The sequence below is a fragment of the Dendropsophus ebraccatus genome, chromosome 10 (genome assembly GCF_027789765.1).
Source record: "Dendropsophus ebraccatus isolate aDenEbr1 chromosome 10, aDenEbr1.pat, whole genome shotgun sequence".
In the NCBI taxonomy this organism is placed as follows: Eukaryota; Metazoa; Chordata; class Amphibia; order Anura; family Hylidae; genus Dendropsophus; species Dendropsophus ebraccatus.
Window position 1 is genome coordinate 10,750,387 of NC_091463.1, and position 16,241 is coordinate 10,766,627.

Genomic DNA, 16,241 nt, shown 5'->3' on the forward strand with positions numbered 1-16,241 from the left:
AATAGAGGGGGAGGCCACGGCGGGATCATTTTTCCCATGTCATGGGCTCGGATACAATGCTTGTCAGGCTGTATCACACAAAATAGGCTTAGGTACAATGCTCATCAGGGTGTATCACACAGAATAGGCTCGGATACAATGCTCGTCAGGCTGTATCACACAGAATAGGCTTAGATACAATGCTTGTCAGGCTGTATCACACAGGACAGGCTTAGATACAATGCTCATTACGCTGTATCACACAGAATATGCTTAGATACAATGCTCGTCAGGCTGTATCACACAGAATAGGCTCGGATACAATGCTCATCAGGGTGTATCACACGGAATAGGCTTACATACAATGCTCTTTAGGGTGTATCACACGGAATAGGCTTAGATACAATGCTCATCAGGCTTTATCACACAGAATAGGCTTAGATACAATGCTCGTCAGGCTGTATCACACAGAATAGGCTTAGATACAATGCTCATCAGGCTTTATCACACAGAATAGGCTTAGATACAATGCTCATCAGGCTGTATCACACACAACAGGCTTAGATACATTGCTCATCAGACTTTATCAGGCTTAAAGGGGTATTTCATCTTGTTGCCCTCTATCCATAGGGAATGACATGCTGATCGCCGGGGGTTTGCACCGATCCTGAGGACAGTGCCGCCGTTGTCCAGAAGTGATTGGAGCGATCAGCACACCTGGGTGGCAACTGCGGTCGGCGCCCCATTCATTCTCCATGGGGCCGCCCAATATGTCTTTGTTTCAGGCTATTTTGCACTTGTTCCCCATAATCTTCCCATGTAAAAGGGCCGGCAATGAGCTGACTAATGAACTAACAGTTTAGTTGGCGGATTGGATGAATTTAAAGGGGTAGTTCACCCCAAAATTTTTTCTTTCAAATCAACTGCTGCCATGAAGTGCCAGAGATTTGTAATTTACTTCTATTAAAAAATCTCAAGCCTTCCAGTACTTATCAGCTGCTGTATGCCCACCAGGAAGTTGTATGATTTCCAGTCTGGACAGCAGGAGAGGTTTTCTATGGGGATTTGCTCCTGTTTTGGACAGTTCCTGACATGGACAGAGGAGGCAACAGAGAGCACTGTGTCAGACAGGAAAGAAAACACCACTGCCTGCTGGTCACACAGCAGCTGATAAGTACTGGAAGACTTGAGATTTTTTAATAGAAGTGAATTACAAATCTCTGGCACTTTATGGCACCAGATGATTTGAAAGAAAAAAATTTGGTGGACTACCCCTTTAAAGGGATATTCTAGAGAAAAAAGGTTTTCAAATCAATTTGATTCAATTCAATAAGAAATCTCCAGTTTTCCAGTACTTATCAGCTGCTGTATGTCTTCCAGAAACTGGTGTAGTCTTTCCAGTCTGACACAGTGCTCTCTGCTGCCACCCCTGTCCATGTCAGGAACTGTCCAGAGCAGCAGCAAATCCCCATAGAAAACCTCTCCTGCTCTGGACAGTTCCTGACATGGACAGAGGTGGCAGCAGAGAGGACTGTGTCAGACTGAAAAGAATACACCACTTCCTGCAGGACATCCAGCAGCTGATAAGTACTGGAAGACTTGAGATTATTAAATAGAAGTAGAATATAAAAAAAAGCCAGGGTTCCCTTTTAATGGGCCACATCTGGTAATGTTAGCAAGCCTGTAAAAGGGTGCTTAGATACAGCAGCTGATCAGGCCATATCACACATCATAAGCTTAGATACAGCAGCGGATCAGGCCATATCACACCTCATAAGCTTAGATACAGCAGCGGATCAGGCCATATCACACATCATAAGCTTAGATACAGCAGCTGATCAGGCCATATCACACATCATAAGCTTAGATACAGCAGCTGATCAGGCCATATCACACATCATAAGCTTAGATACAGCAGCTGATCAGGCCATATCACACATCATAAGCTTAGATACAGCAGCTGATCAGGCCATATCACACATCATAAGCTTAGATACAGCAGCGGATCAGGCAATATCACACATAATAAGCTTAGATACAGCAGCTGATCAGGCCATATCACACATCATAAGCTTAGATACAGCAGCTGATCAGGCCATATCACACATCATAAGCTTAGATACAGCAGCTGATCAGGCCATATCACACATCATAAGCTTAGATACAGCAGCGGATCAGGCCATATCACACATCATAAGCTTAGATACAGCAGCTGATCAGGCCATATCACACATCATAAGCTTAGATACAGCAGCTGATCAGGCCATATCACACATCATAAGCTTAGATACAGCAGCTGATCAGGCCCTATTACACATCATAAGCTTAGATACAGCAGCGGATCAGGCCATATCACACATCATAAGCTTAGATACAGTGAACTTCATCTGCAATAGTAAATCTACCCGCCCCTTAGCAGACTGTATCCCACATGAAAGGCTTAGATACCCCAGTATGATGTGCAGTTATAAGTACAAGACATGAGGAGCATGCGGCCGGCTGCTTGTGCACATCTCGGCCTGTCACTGCCGTCAGTCCTGGCAGCTCGCCGAGGATGTCCTGTTCCTGCTCGGGGTCCCTGAGCCCCCCAATCAATTTCACAAATCCCCTAATAAACTCTCATCCAGCTGCGCAGACTTCCCAATTCCCAGTAAAGTCTGTGATTTATCCTCCACTCCGTCTCCCACTTTATGGCTTCTATCCGCAATATCATTTCTTCCATGTTCCCCGCTCTCCCGCCATGGCTGCCCATAAGGCCGGCCGCCAGCCGCAGCTATAAATCCCCGGTGACGCTGCGTCCCACCGCTATCTACCGTCACTGCTGCCCCCTTTACTATATACACCACAAAGCTTTCTCCTAATTGGCTGATGAAGAATGGCAAGTATTAGGCTACGCTCACATGAGGTATGCTGGGCTGTTTTATGAGCCGCAAACATTTTACGTCTGAAAAGACACCTGGTTTGCAAATTGTTTAATAGCATTTGTAAATAGCAAAATTAATAGCAAAAAAAAGTCTAAAAATAAGTTTAAAAAACATAAAAAAAAAAAAAATGGCAAATTTTCTGAATCAAAATACGGACCAAAATATTGAGTGTGCAGAAAGCCTTAAAGGGGCAGGGCCCCTTTTTTTGTAATGCCCAGGGAGGGGGTGGGTTGAAACAATTGCTTGCACTTACCTACCTGGCTCCAGAGGTTCTGTGCGCATCCAGCTGCTGCGGTCCACGGGGTGCAGCCTCTTTCAGGGTGTTGCGACATGACGTGGCTGTAGTTGTCAGTAGCTGTAGCGGTGTCCCGTCCGTCATGTCTCAACACCCCGGAAGCAGCTGCTTTCCAGGACCTGGGACAGCAGAATGTGGGCAGCAGCGCTGGAGCCAGGGAGGTAAGTACATGCAATTGTTTTCACCCAACACTTCCCTGGGCATTGCTATAAAACAAGAGGTCCACAATTTATGTGTGCCCTGTTATATGCTATACTATGGGATATATTACCTCTAGCAGCTGCATAAGGAAAATATTCCTCTTAAAGGGGTACTCAGGAGGGAAAAAAAAATATTTTATAACCAAGAAAGTTATACAGATTAATTGTAAATTAATTACATTTAAAAATCTCCAGTCTTCCAGTACTTATCAGCTGCTGTCTGTCCTGCAGGAAGTGGTGTATTCTCTACAGTCTGACACAGTGCTCTCTGCTGCCACCTCTGTCCGTGTCAGGAACTTCCCAGAGTAGCAGCAAATCCCCATAGAAAACCTCTTCTGCCCTGGACAGTTCCTGACATTGACAGAGGTGGCAGCAGAGAGCACTGTGTCAGACTGTAGAGAATAAACCACTTACTGCAGCACATACAGCAGCTGATAAGTACTGGAATCTGTAGCGGCATTGGGAGGGAAGTGATCAATTTCCCCACAGCGCCACCACAGGTGAAGTGAAGCATTACGCAGTGCATATTGAAATCAGTGAGGCGTTCATGCAATAAAAGCCAGTTGCAGTGTAAAAGGGTTAAAACTACTTTCTTGCAAAAACAGCGCCACTCCTTTGCTCAGGTCATGTGTGGTACTGCAATTAAGCTCCATTTCCTTCAAAGCTTTAAGGCCACCAAAACTGAGGACAGGAGTGGTGCTGTTTCTGGAAGATAGCGGCCTTGTCTTCTAAGGTTAGAAACCCCTTTAAGAAGCTGTTGTTATGAAGATGAGACCGCTTCGCACAGACGACCATTATCATAAATTCTTGCTGCTGTAGGATCTATAAATGTGAGAAACATTAGGAACAGAGCGGCAGCGGAGAATTAGGTTTGGTCGCAATTTATTTTTCAATAAACAATGTAAAAAACACATCGCCCTAAGCAGGACCATCAATAACCGGCATATTGTGTCCCACAGGGGATTCTCAGCACATATTGCTGGGGACAATGTAATGTGATTGTAATGGAGGGATGGGAGGGCTCATGTCAGGGGCGATCTGCTTGTTACCTCTAAGTACAATATGATCATGCCAGATGGTGCCTCATCTACTACATATATATATATATATATATATATATATATATACACCCTGTAAGAACGGCCATTGTGGTTAAAGTGGAATGGTCGGTGATAAAGATTAATCCGACCATTAATAATGTGCAGTGAAGATGCTGACTGGGAAATCTGAATACAATGGGAAAGATTTATCTATAGTGCTAAAGCTGTGGCGGATAACACATGTGGTATACAGGGTGCAACTCCCCGGGGAGGTTACTTTTCTATAGTATTATAGTATAATGTTTATAGTAGATATATTCTTGTATATAGGAGCAGTATTATAGTAGTTATATTCCTGTATATTGGAGCAGTATTATAGTAGTTATATTCTTGTGTATAGGAGGCAGTATTATAGTAGTTATATTCCTGTATATAGGAGCAGTATTATAGTAGTTATATTCCTGTATATAGGAGCAGTATTATAGTAGTTATATTTCTGTATATAGGAGCAGTATTATAGTAGTTATATTCTTGTATATAGGAGCAGTATTATAGTAGTTATATTCTTGTATATAGGAGCAGTATTATAGTAGTTATATTCCTGTATATAGGAGCAGTATTATAGTAGTTATATTCCTGTATTTAGGGGACAGTATTATAGTAGTTATATTCTTGTATATAGGGGCAGTATTATAGTAGTTATATTCTTGTATATAGGAGCAGTATTATAGTAGTTATATTCTTGTATATAGGGGCAGTATTATAGTAGTTATATTCTTGTATATAGGGGCAGTATTATAGTAGTTATATTCCTGTATATAGGAGCAGTATTATAGTAGTTATATTCCTGTATATAGGGAGCAGTATTATAGTAGTTATATTCCTGTATATAGGAGCAGTATTATATTAGTTATACGGTTCAGGGAAGAAAAAGAGTGCTGCACCTCACACCTATGGCTGATACTTGTACCTCTCGGCTGCATTAACAACATCAGAATTCTGTATGTGAATTGATCAAGCCACACTGCCCAATGTACCGCGTGCAGGTATCTGATACACATGGGTCCCTACACTAAGTCCACACTGTGCCGGTCAGCAACCACCACCCCCGCAGGCGTGCACAGTCAGGGAAGGGAGGCCATGGAACGGCCCTGCAACCCCCATGCCACAGGACCAGACCCAAAAATGCCACACCAAGACCCAGCCAGCACCACCGGCGGAGGAAGCTGCCCCCAAACAGCACAAGTCTGGATAAGGTATTGCACTCACCATAACTATCAAAGATAGAATGGGACAGACAGGAGGGATTAAAACCATGAGCACTCAGGTGTCTCCTGCTAATTGCGGTCATGTGGGTCTCACCAGGAGGAGTGCAAAACACGGAGAAAAGAGAGAAACAAAATACGGTTCAGGGAAGAAAAAGAGTGCTGCACCTCACACCTATGGCTGATACTTGTACCTCTCGTCTGGTCCTGTGGCATGGGGGTCGCAGGGCCGTCCCATGGCCCCCGTTCCCTGGCTGTGCACGCCTGCGGGGTTGGTGGCCACTGACTGGCACGGTGTGGACTTAGTGTAGGGACCCATGTGTATCAGATACCGGCACGAGGTACATGGGGCAGTATGGCTTGATCAATTCATACACAAAATTCTGATGTGTTTTTTATTTAGCCAAGCGGCACTAGTATCAGCCATAGGTGTGAGGTGCAGCACTCTGTTTCTTCCCTGAACCGCATTATATTAGTTATATTCTTGTATATAGGAGCAGTATTATAGTAGTTATATTCTTGTATAAAGGGGCAGTATTATAGTAGTTATATTCTTGTATATAGGAGCAGTATTATAGTAGTTATATCCCTGTATATAGGAGCAGTATTATAGTAGTTATATTCTTGTATATAGGGAGCAGTATTATAGTAGTTATATTCTTGTATATAGGGAGCAGTATTATAGAAGTTATATTCTTGTATATAGGGAGCAGTATTATAGTAGTTATATTCCTGTATATAGGGGCAGTATTATAGTAGTTATATTCCTTTGAATAGAGGGCAGTATTATAGTAGTTATATTCTTGTATATAGGAGCAGTATTATAGTAGTTATATCCCTGTATATAGGAGCAGTATCATAGTAGTTATATTCTTGTATATAGGAGCAGTATTATAGTAGTTATATTCCTGTATATAGGAGCAGTATTATAGTAGTTATATTCCTGTATATAGGAGCAGTATTATAGTAGTTATATCCCTGTATATAGGAGCAGTATCATAGTAGTTATATACTTGTATATAGGAGGCAGTATTATAGTAGTTATATTCCTGTATATAGGGGGCAGTATTATAGTAGTTATATTCCTGTATATAGGGGCAGTATTATAGTAGTTATATCCCTGTATATAGGAGCAGTATCATAGTAGTTATATACTTGTATATAGGAGGCAGTATTATAGTAGTTATATTCCTGTATATAGGGGCAGTATTATAGTAGTTATATTCCTTTGAATAGAGGGCAGTATTACTGTAGTTATATGATGCACATAAGTTTTACCTAGCCTATGCGTTGAACCTTGCAAACATCTTACTAGAAATTCTGTCAGAAAAGATGTAAAAGTCGACCATCAAAAGGCATACAGTGAATTGATGAAAGCTGGCAGAATGTCTATGTGTCCACTTAATATACACAAGTTCAGTGCCCGGCTTTAGCTATGGGCTCTGTAAGGTAACATGCCACTGCCTCTCTGAAAGCTGTACTTTTGTGCTGTAGGCAGTGTACTCTCTCCTGGGAGGAAGCTGAGCTGTCAGACAGGATAGACGGGGGAAACAGAGGAGCAATAAGAAAAACAGCGAATGGAGGGAGCAAATGAAATTAATATAGGGAAAAAATAAAGTGGGGGATGGAAGAGAATGCTGAGCCATGACGTGAGTATAACCTGTTCCATCCTTCTACACTGAATGTATCAATACAGAATAGTGTAGCAGACAGGGGCAAAGGGGGACATAATAAACAAGCTTTACTTACCTTTCCCCATGCCCCTTGAAGTGCCACATCAGAGGCCCCGAGCCCCCCCTCGGAACTCATTTTTCCTCAATGTGATGTTACCACAACTTGGGGGAAAATACCTGATACGGCTGATGGATTACCCGCTCAGCCAATCAGTGACTAGAGCAATTCACTTGACTAGAGGTTTTTTTTCCCCCAGATCAACTGGTGTCAGAAGGAGTGCCCCTTTAACTCCAGTAGTGGTGAACAGAGGGCGGCTGCTGGACATATGTGATACCACTTATCTTGGATTGGGAACTAGCAAGAAAAGGGAACCTAGCTGTTATATTCTGATGCAAAATCAGGATCCAAGGTAAGTGGGGGATAGTGTTCACATCATCATATTGTAATCATCAGGTTGCTTAAAGGGGTATTCCACCCAAGAGCTAAAAAACTAAAAGCTCCCAATTCTAGTTGGTCTTACTCCCTCTGAGTATTTTTAGCCACCTCCCGTCGTTCTAGCTGCTGCCAGTCTATATTGAAGGTGGCGCCCTCCGGAAAACTACATTTCCCAGCATGCATTGCACCACAGAGCCAAATGCCAAGTATCCATCTCATCTTATAGTATCTGCCCATAGCCGTCTCAATCTGCTTCTGCCTTACACTGTAAACAAATATCTATCCATCCATCCATCCATCTATATAGATAGATTAGAAATAGAGAGAGGTAAATGAAACCACAGTTTTCCCTTTGCTTTATACTGCTCAGGAGGTTGTCACTGCTCTGTTGTTTCGCCACACCTTGGCCTGGTGCTCATTGATAGGTGTGATGTCAGTGGTGGGTGAGGTTACATATAAGGTGTTGCAGCTTGCCTGGCAACAGAAGAGACATAGATCATGTGACCTCTGTCTCAGAAGGGAGGGGGAGGACAGAGGAGCCGAGACGAGGTGGACCAGGAGGTGAGGATTTTCTGCAGCTTCAATTCATGTAATAGAAACCTATTACACACAAGCTTAGATTATGGGTGGGAATTGAACCTTTTTAAAAGAAAATTTAAGTGGAGTACCCCTTCAAAATCGACAGAGAAAGTCTAAAACTTTGTTACATTTCTATATCTGAGGAATGTAGGTTTATTATTCTAGTGTGGTACTTATTACCATTCATACATAGGTGTAAGTGAATGTACAGGAGAGGCTACAGACTGGGCTCCGTGCAGCAGCAAGCATGTCACAGAGGAGCGGAGATGGGTGATGGGCTGTAGTCATACATCATGTACAACAGGGGGATCAAACCTCTGATGCTCCAGCTGATGTAAAACTACAAATGTCATCATGCTTGGACAGAAAAAGCCAGGCATGATGGGAATTGTAGTTTTTCACCAGATGGAAGGCTGTGGGTTTGACACCTGTAATGTAGAAGGACGCGGGCCTGGAGGAGACTAACCAACAAAAACACTCTCAGTCCCCGGATTGTTGTACAACGCGTCGGCACATTCTGATGGATACTTTATTATTTAGAAGCTGCACAAGTGACGGCAGCGCCAATACCCACAATGCACTGGTTTACTACTCTCTGGTACAAATAATCCATTTAATAAGAACCAAGAAGGGCAGCGTTTTACGACAAGAACTTTCAGGGCCAGAATGGGTCACTGAACATTATAAAAAAAAAAGTGACATCATAGCGGCTGGGGATGAAAGTCTTCTGACTAGAGAGCCGAATGTCTTCCTCCTGGTGGCTGGGCCTAAGACGGTGTCCTCGCTCCGCATATAGTAACATATACATAAACTACAGTGACTTCCCAATTCCCACTTGCTCTAATTAGCGGAATGTTTTCAGCTCCAGTTGCGGAGAAGCTTGGCCGATACATTGATGATTTACCTAACGTCGCGGGGGAGCAATTACTGTGCGCAGGACTGTCTGCTCCACAGCCACCAAATGAACAAAATTCCTTGTCTAGAAATATCGCCGGTATCATCTCAGCGTCTATAATTAGAGGCTCACAGATTAGAGATCTGCCATCTGTGAGGACCAGGAGCCGCAACAACACCAGCTAACACATTCTCCAATAATAATCTGAAGATCAGGATCCAAATTACACAGGTCGGGAACTCAAACACTCTAATTGGACAATGAACAATTTCTCCGGCAAACAGACTCCTTTCATGTCAATCATCCACTATTATCCGCCCTCACGGAAACGAGGAATTAGCGTATTCTCCCATAATAATCAGCTATGGATCATTATCTATACTGAGACCTGCCAAATCTAATTCCTCTGTACAGATCAGCAACACATCATTACCCATTGTCTTTTGATTAAGGACCTGAAGGATTCCGACTCGGTCTTTTATACTGCCGACCAAAGAGCGAACAGATTTACTTGTAAACAGGGATGATAGTAAATTCATTAAGACTGGTTTTACATTACACGTCCTTATTACAACTGTCCTGGCCTGACTGCATGTCTACTGACCTACACTGACACCTGACCTACGGACAGACGGGGACTTGCTGCCATAATACGGACACAACTGCATCTACATCTTCATAGGAGGAAGTATTATAGTAGTTATATTCCTATATATAGGGAGCAGTATTATAGTAGTTATATTCTTGTATATAGGAGGCAGTATTATAGTAGTTATATTCCTATATATAGGGAGCAGTATTATAGTAGTTATATTCCTGTATATAGGAGCAGTATTATAGTAGTTATATTCCTGTATATAGGGAGCAGTATTATAGTAGTTATATTCTTGTATATAGGAGGCAGTATTATAGTAGTTATATTCCTGTATATAGGGGCAGTATTATAGTAGTTATATTCCTGTATATAGGAGGCAGTATTATAGTAGTTATATTCCTGTATATAGGGAGCAGTATTATAGTAGTTATATTCCTGTATATAGGAGCAGTATTATAGTAGTTATATTCCTGTATAAAGGGAGCAGTATTATAGTAGTTATATTCCTGTATATAGGAGCAGTATTATAGTAGTTATATTCCTGTATATAGGAGCAGTATTATAGTAGTTATATTCCTGTATATAGGAGCAGTATTATAGTAGTTATATTCTTGCATATAGGAGCAGTATTATAGTAGTTATAGTCTTGTATATAGGAGCAGTATTATAGTAGTTATAGTCCTATACACACACCTTGTAGATAAGGTGCATTATTTTTAGTCTCCTATATAAATTCATAGTATAGGTCACATTTACTATGCTCTTTGTAAACCTATGTACGACATCTTTTTCTACCTACCATACAGACAGAACTTGCCACTGCTATGGAAGCTTTGGTGAGAGTTATTATTCAAGCCATTCTCCTTGGTAAAATACTTTTTATCTGCAGCTGACGTTATTGGGCGTTCACGCCATCCAGATTGATATAGTTCCCATTGAGTCCAGTCCTAGCGGTATTACTATCTATGCAGTTGGCCTCTCACAGGCGGTGGCTGGAGGAAGCCATACATTGATCACTTTACATGTATTACATATGACGCAGGGTTAAGGTCTGAGTTACGAAAATGAGCTCTGACCATTATAAAGATATAGTATGGAAGGAATCAGCAGGAGATTGTTCTGTTTCTGGCCATGGAGTCATCACTCATAGAAGATACCAGGCTTCTCCGGGGTCCTGCAGATTATTACCCCTCCCATGATGATAATCTACAAATCATTATCCGTCTCCTCTAGTTCAGGAACCTACAGACTATCGCCAGTGTTTCATTCTCTGGAGAGCGATGATGTTCAGAAAATCCAGTTTTTCTTTGATGATTGTCTGCTGGTCATTATTCACCGTGCGGCCCTGCGGGGATGATCTGATCCGTCTCTGAGCTTCGGCATGCTTAGATACATATATATAATGTCCATGATGGTATCACACAGATTCTCCTCGCCATACGCATTCTCTCTAGTGACGGAACGTTATTAGCGTTTCAGACCATGTTTGTCAATCTGTCCATTATCGTCCTCAGCTAATTACTATGTAGCCAATGACTGTTCCCTCAGTCTATAAAGATCATCCATGAACCATTATGTTCCCCGTCTACCAACACAGACCTCTATACGTAATTGGCCTTCATTACATTGCTGACTGTTCCACCCGGAACTGGGAAATGTCACTTTTTTTCTTTTAATCATCCACAGATCATTAACCGTCCACTTTATCTGTAGAATAACATAAAGTAAAGGAATATTTTCTCATTTGGCTGAAACAATTACCTAGAGCTCATTACCCGTCCTCTCTAGATGGTGACCTTATAGAAGGCGTTCTTAGCTATATCAGCCATAGGCATCTCATCTAGATCAGGAACACACACACATAATGACCTAATGCCTGGATAACAATCTTCTGGAATCATCTCCAGAATCTCATCCAATTCTACAATATTCATCATCCATCTGTTCTAGAGGAGTCGCAGATAATTTGCTAAGAAAGGATCAGGTAATAATCATCAAATGATCGTCAGTATAATGAATATTGTCTAGAACAAGCTCCTCACAATATAATCCGATTCTACAATAATCAGACAATCATTCTCATACATTATTTAACATGAACATATCATTATCCAGAATAGGATCATCAGATCATGTAATAATCATCAATCAGAATGTAATCTAATTCTGTGATCACAGTCTGATGATCATCCTTGAACTGTGTAGAAAGAGATTGTGAGGACATAACCTAATTCTATCATAACAACCTGACAATCATCATCCATACTCTCTAGAAGAGAATAGAATATAACTCTATGATAACCTTCTGATGATCATCATCCATACTCTCTAGAACAGAATACAATTTAATTCTAATATAACCCCTGGACAATCATCATCCATACTCTCTAGAACAGAATACAATCTAATTCTATTATAACCCCCGGACAATCATCATCCATACTCTAGAAGAGAATAGAATATAACTCTATGATAACCTTCTGATGATCATCATCCATACTCTCTAGAACAGAATACAATCTAATTCTAATATAACCCCTGGACAATCATCATCCATACTCTCTAGAACAGAATACAATCTAATTCTATTATAACCCCCGGACAATCATCATCCATACTCTAGAAGAGAATAGAATAAAACTCTATAATAACCCTCTGATGATCATTATCCATACTCTCTACAACAGAATACAATCAAAATCTATTATAACCCCCGGACAATCATCATCCATACTCTCTAGAACAGAATACAATCTAATTCTATAATAACCCTCTGAAGATCATCATCCATACTCTATAGAACAGAAAATAATCTAAAGGCCCTATTCCACGGGCCGACTCATTCCCCGCTCGCTGCCGCCCCTATTCCACGCTGCAGCATCGAGTGAGTGAGTCCGGGAAGGGCCGTGGGGTAGGGGGGGCTGCCCGGTGATCGCTAGATCGTCCGGGCAGCCCATAGCTTACAGCAGCGGTCTGCTGCTGCCGCTCCTTCTCCACGGAGCAGCGGCAGCAGATCATTGCTGTATGAATCGTTTGTCTTTCAACATGTGTAATGGTACTTTATGTGTAATGGTACAATAAAAGACAAATGACGCAACGATCAGCTGACATGAATGATGTCGGCTGATCGTTGCCTTCTATTCCACGGGACGATTATCGGAAGAATACGGACGATAATCGTTCCGTGGAATAGAGCCTTTACTCTATAATAACCCTCTGATGATCATCATCCAGACTGTCTAGAACAGAATTGAATCTAATTCTATAATAACAATCTGGTGATCATTATCCATACTCTCTAGAAGAGAAGAGTATCTAACTCTATAATAACCCTCTGATGATCATCATCCATACTCTCTAGAACAGAATAGAATCTAATTCTATAATAACAAGCTGGTGACCATTATCCATACTCTCTAGAAGAGAAGAGTATCTAATAGAGATGAGCGAACCGGGTTCGGTTTGATTAGTTGGGGCTGCTGAACTTGGATAAAGCTCTAAGGTTGTCTGGAAAACATGGATACAGCCAATGACTATATCCAAGATTACCACATACCCTTAGGGCTTTATCCAACTTCAGCAGCCACCGCTAATCAAATGCCAAAAGTTCGGGTTTGGATTGACTCGAGCATGCTAGAGGTTCGCTCATCTCTAGTATCTAACTCTATAATAACCCTCTGATGATCATCATCCATACTCTCTAGAGCAGAATAGTATCTAACTTTATAATAACCCTCTGATGATCATCATCCATACTCTCTAGAACAGAATAGTATCTAACTTTATAATAACCCTCTGACAATCATCATCCATACTTTCTTGAACAGAAAAGAATCTTACTCTATAATAACTCTCTGATGATCATCATCCATACTCTCTAGAACTGAATAGAATCTAACTCTATAATAACCCTCATTCTATCATCATCCAAACTCTCTAGAATCTTCTAATAATCTTCAGAATATATTCTAATTCCATAATAACAATTTGATGATCATCATCTGTTGGTTTAGAACTAGTTCCTCAGGCTATAATTCTACAGTAATCAGTTAATGTTATCACCATCCATATTCTCTAGAACAGGATCTTTAGAATAAAATCCAATTGCATAATAATCAGCTACTAATGTAGACCTTAAAGGCCGTGTCGGACTGCCCCACCATGGGACCGGAGAATCCTCCCATGCCCCCCCCCCCTTGCTTTAGAACCTGCACTTACACTGACTGACATGTCTTTTCTCACTGGTTCTTCATTGGTGGGCCCCCAGGACCATTTCCCCTGGTGGGCCCCGGAAACCCCAGTCCACTGCTTAAAGGTACAACCTTATGATGTAATATTTGTCTAATCATCACTATCCATTGTACCTGGAACAACAAGTAATAATTATTTATAGATCCAGTACTCATCATTCATCATCTCTAGACTTTTATGGTATTATCTACTTCCAATATATTCTCCTAATGATATTTATTAATTTCAGAAACTCCAGATCATTACCCCATTGTATTATCATGACCCTTCACTGGAACATCCATCTCACTTCCCATAGACAAGGATATTCATTGCTTTAACAATTCACAAGAAAGAAATTTACTAATCATCACCCACCTTCTCTAGACTTCTATCTACTTTATATTTCTTCATTTTATAATAGTAATCATCATCCATCTTCTCTAGACCAATATCTACAGTATAATCCTCCATTCTATAATAGTAATCATCATCCATCTTCTCTAGACCAATATCTACAGTATAGTCCTCCATTCTATAATAGTAATCATCATCCATCTTCTCTAGACCAATATCTACAGTATAGTCCTCCATTCTATAATAGTAATCATCATCCATCTTCTCTAGACCAATATCTACAGTTAAGTCCTCCAATGCATAATAGTAATCATCATCCATCTTCTCTAGACCAATATCTACAGTTAAGTCCTCCAATGCATAATAGTAATCATCATCCATCTTCTCTAGACCAATAAGTACGGTATAGTCCTTTATTAGTAACTTAGTAACCCTCATCCATCTCCTCTAGATGTCTACAGTATACTTTTATAATACTAGCTTACTAATCATCCTTCAACTTCTTAAGATCAATGGCTACAGTATACTCCCTCATTCTATAAAAGTAACATAGCAATGATCATCCACCTTTTCTAGACCAATGGTATAGTTCCCCATTCTATAAAGGTAACATATTAATCATCACCCACCTTCTCTAGACCAATGGTATAGTCCCTCATTCGACAACAGGAATGTAATGTACCCACCATCCATCCTCTAGAACGGGATCCTAAGACTATAACTGAGTAACATTGTAATGATCCTTATCCCTCTTCTCCAGCAAACAGCCTTCAGGGTAGACGCTTATCCTGTAATAATTATATGATTGTCATCATCCATTCTCTCTAGAACATAATCTAACTGTGTAGTATTCTAATGATCATCGTCCATCTTCTCTAGAACATAATCTGTGTAGTATTCTAATGATCGTCGTCCATCTTCTCTAGAACACAATCTAACTGTGTAGTATTCTAATGATCATCGTCCATCTTCTCTAGAACATAATCTGTGTAGTATTCTAATGATCATCGTCCATCTTCTCTAGAACATAATCTGTGTAATATTCTAATGATCATCGTCCATCTTCTCTAGAACATAATCTGTGTAGTATTCTAATGATCGTCGTCCATCTTCTCTAGAACATAATCTGTGTAGTATTCTAATGATCGTCGTCCATCTTCTCTAGAACATAATCTGTGTAGTATTCTAATGATCGTCGTCCATCTTCTCTAGAACATAATCTGTGTAGTATTCTAATGATCGTCGTCCATCTTCTCTAGAACATAATCTGTGTAGTATTCTAATGATCATCGTCCATCTTCTCTAGAACATAATCTGTGTAGTATTCTAATGATCATCGTCCATCTTCTCTAGAACATAATCTGTGTAATATTCTAATGATCATCGTCCATCTTCTCTAGAACATAATCTGTGTAGTATTCTAATGATCATCGTCCATCTTCTCTAGAACATAATCTGTGTAGTATTCTAATTATTCTGACTCAGATTATTGTTGTAGTGATTTATCCCTTGTAAGACCTCTATGCCTGGCCTGTATAAGCAGATGTAACCACTGAGGACAATCCTTATCAGATAGCTGAACTCACCAACACTGTTTTCATCCAAAAGCTGGTTTATTCTGTACATCAAACAACAGGAATACAGCAGAATGAATGGATTTAGTATTATGCGGTCAAAAGATGATGCTTTCCTTAGCTTAGCATGCAGGATACAGGAGCCCTGTTACATGTGGTAGATGCAGGCAGCCATGATGCAGGAAAATACACCAAGAAG

General features: G+C 40.8%; 1 protein-coding gene across 2 annotated transcripts in view; it reads right to left on the reverse strand.

The window, feature by feature from the left end:
• Nucleotides 1–16,241, reverse strand: part of LOC138802576 (caM kinase-like vesicle-associated protein) — a 74,065-nt gene that overhangs the window by 35,291 nt on the left and 22,533 nt on the right. Inside the window, exon 1 of one of the 2 annotated variants that reach the window (XM_069986038.1) lies at nucleotides 15,155–15,190. The exons of the other annotated variant lie outside the window; for it this stretch is intronic. Coding sequence (XP_069842139.1) covers nucleotides 15,155–15,161 — 7 coding nt within the window. The 5' untranslated portion in view covers nucleotides 15,162–15,190. Of the gene's footprint in view, nucleotides 1–15,154; nucleotides 15,191–16,241 lie in introns of those variants that run through there. 2 annotated transcript variants of the gene reach the window in all.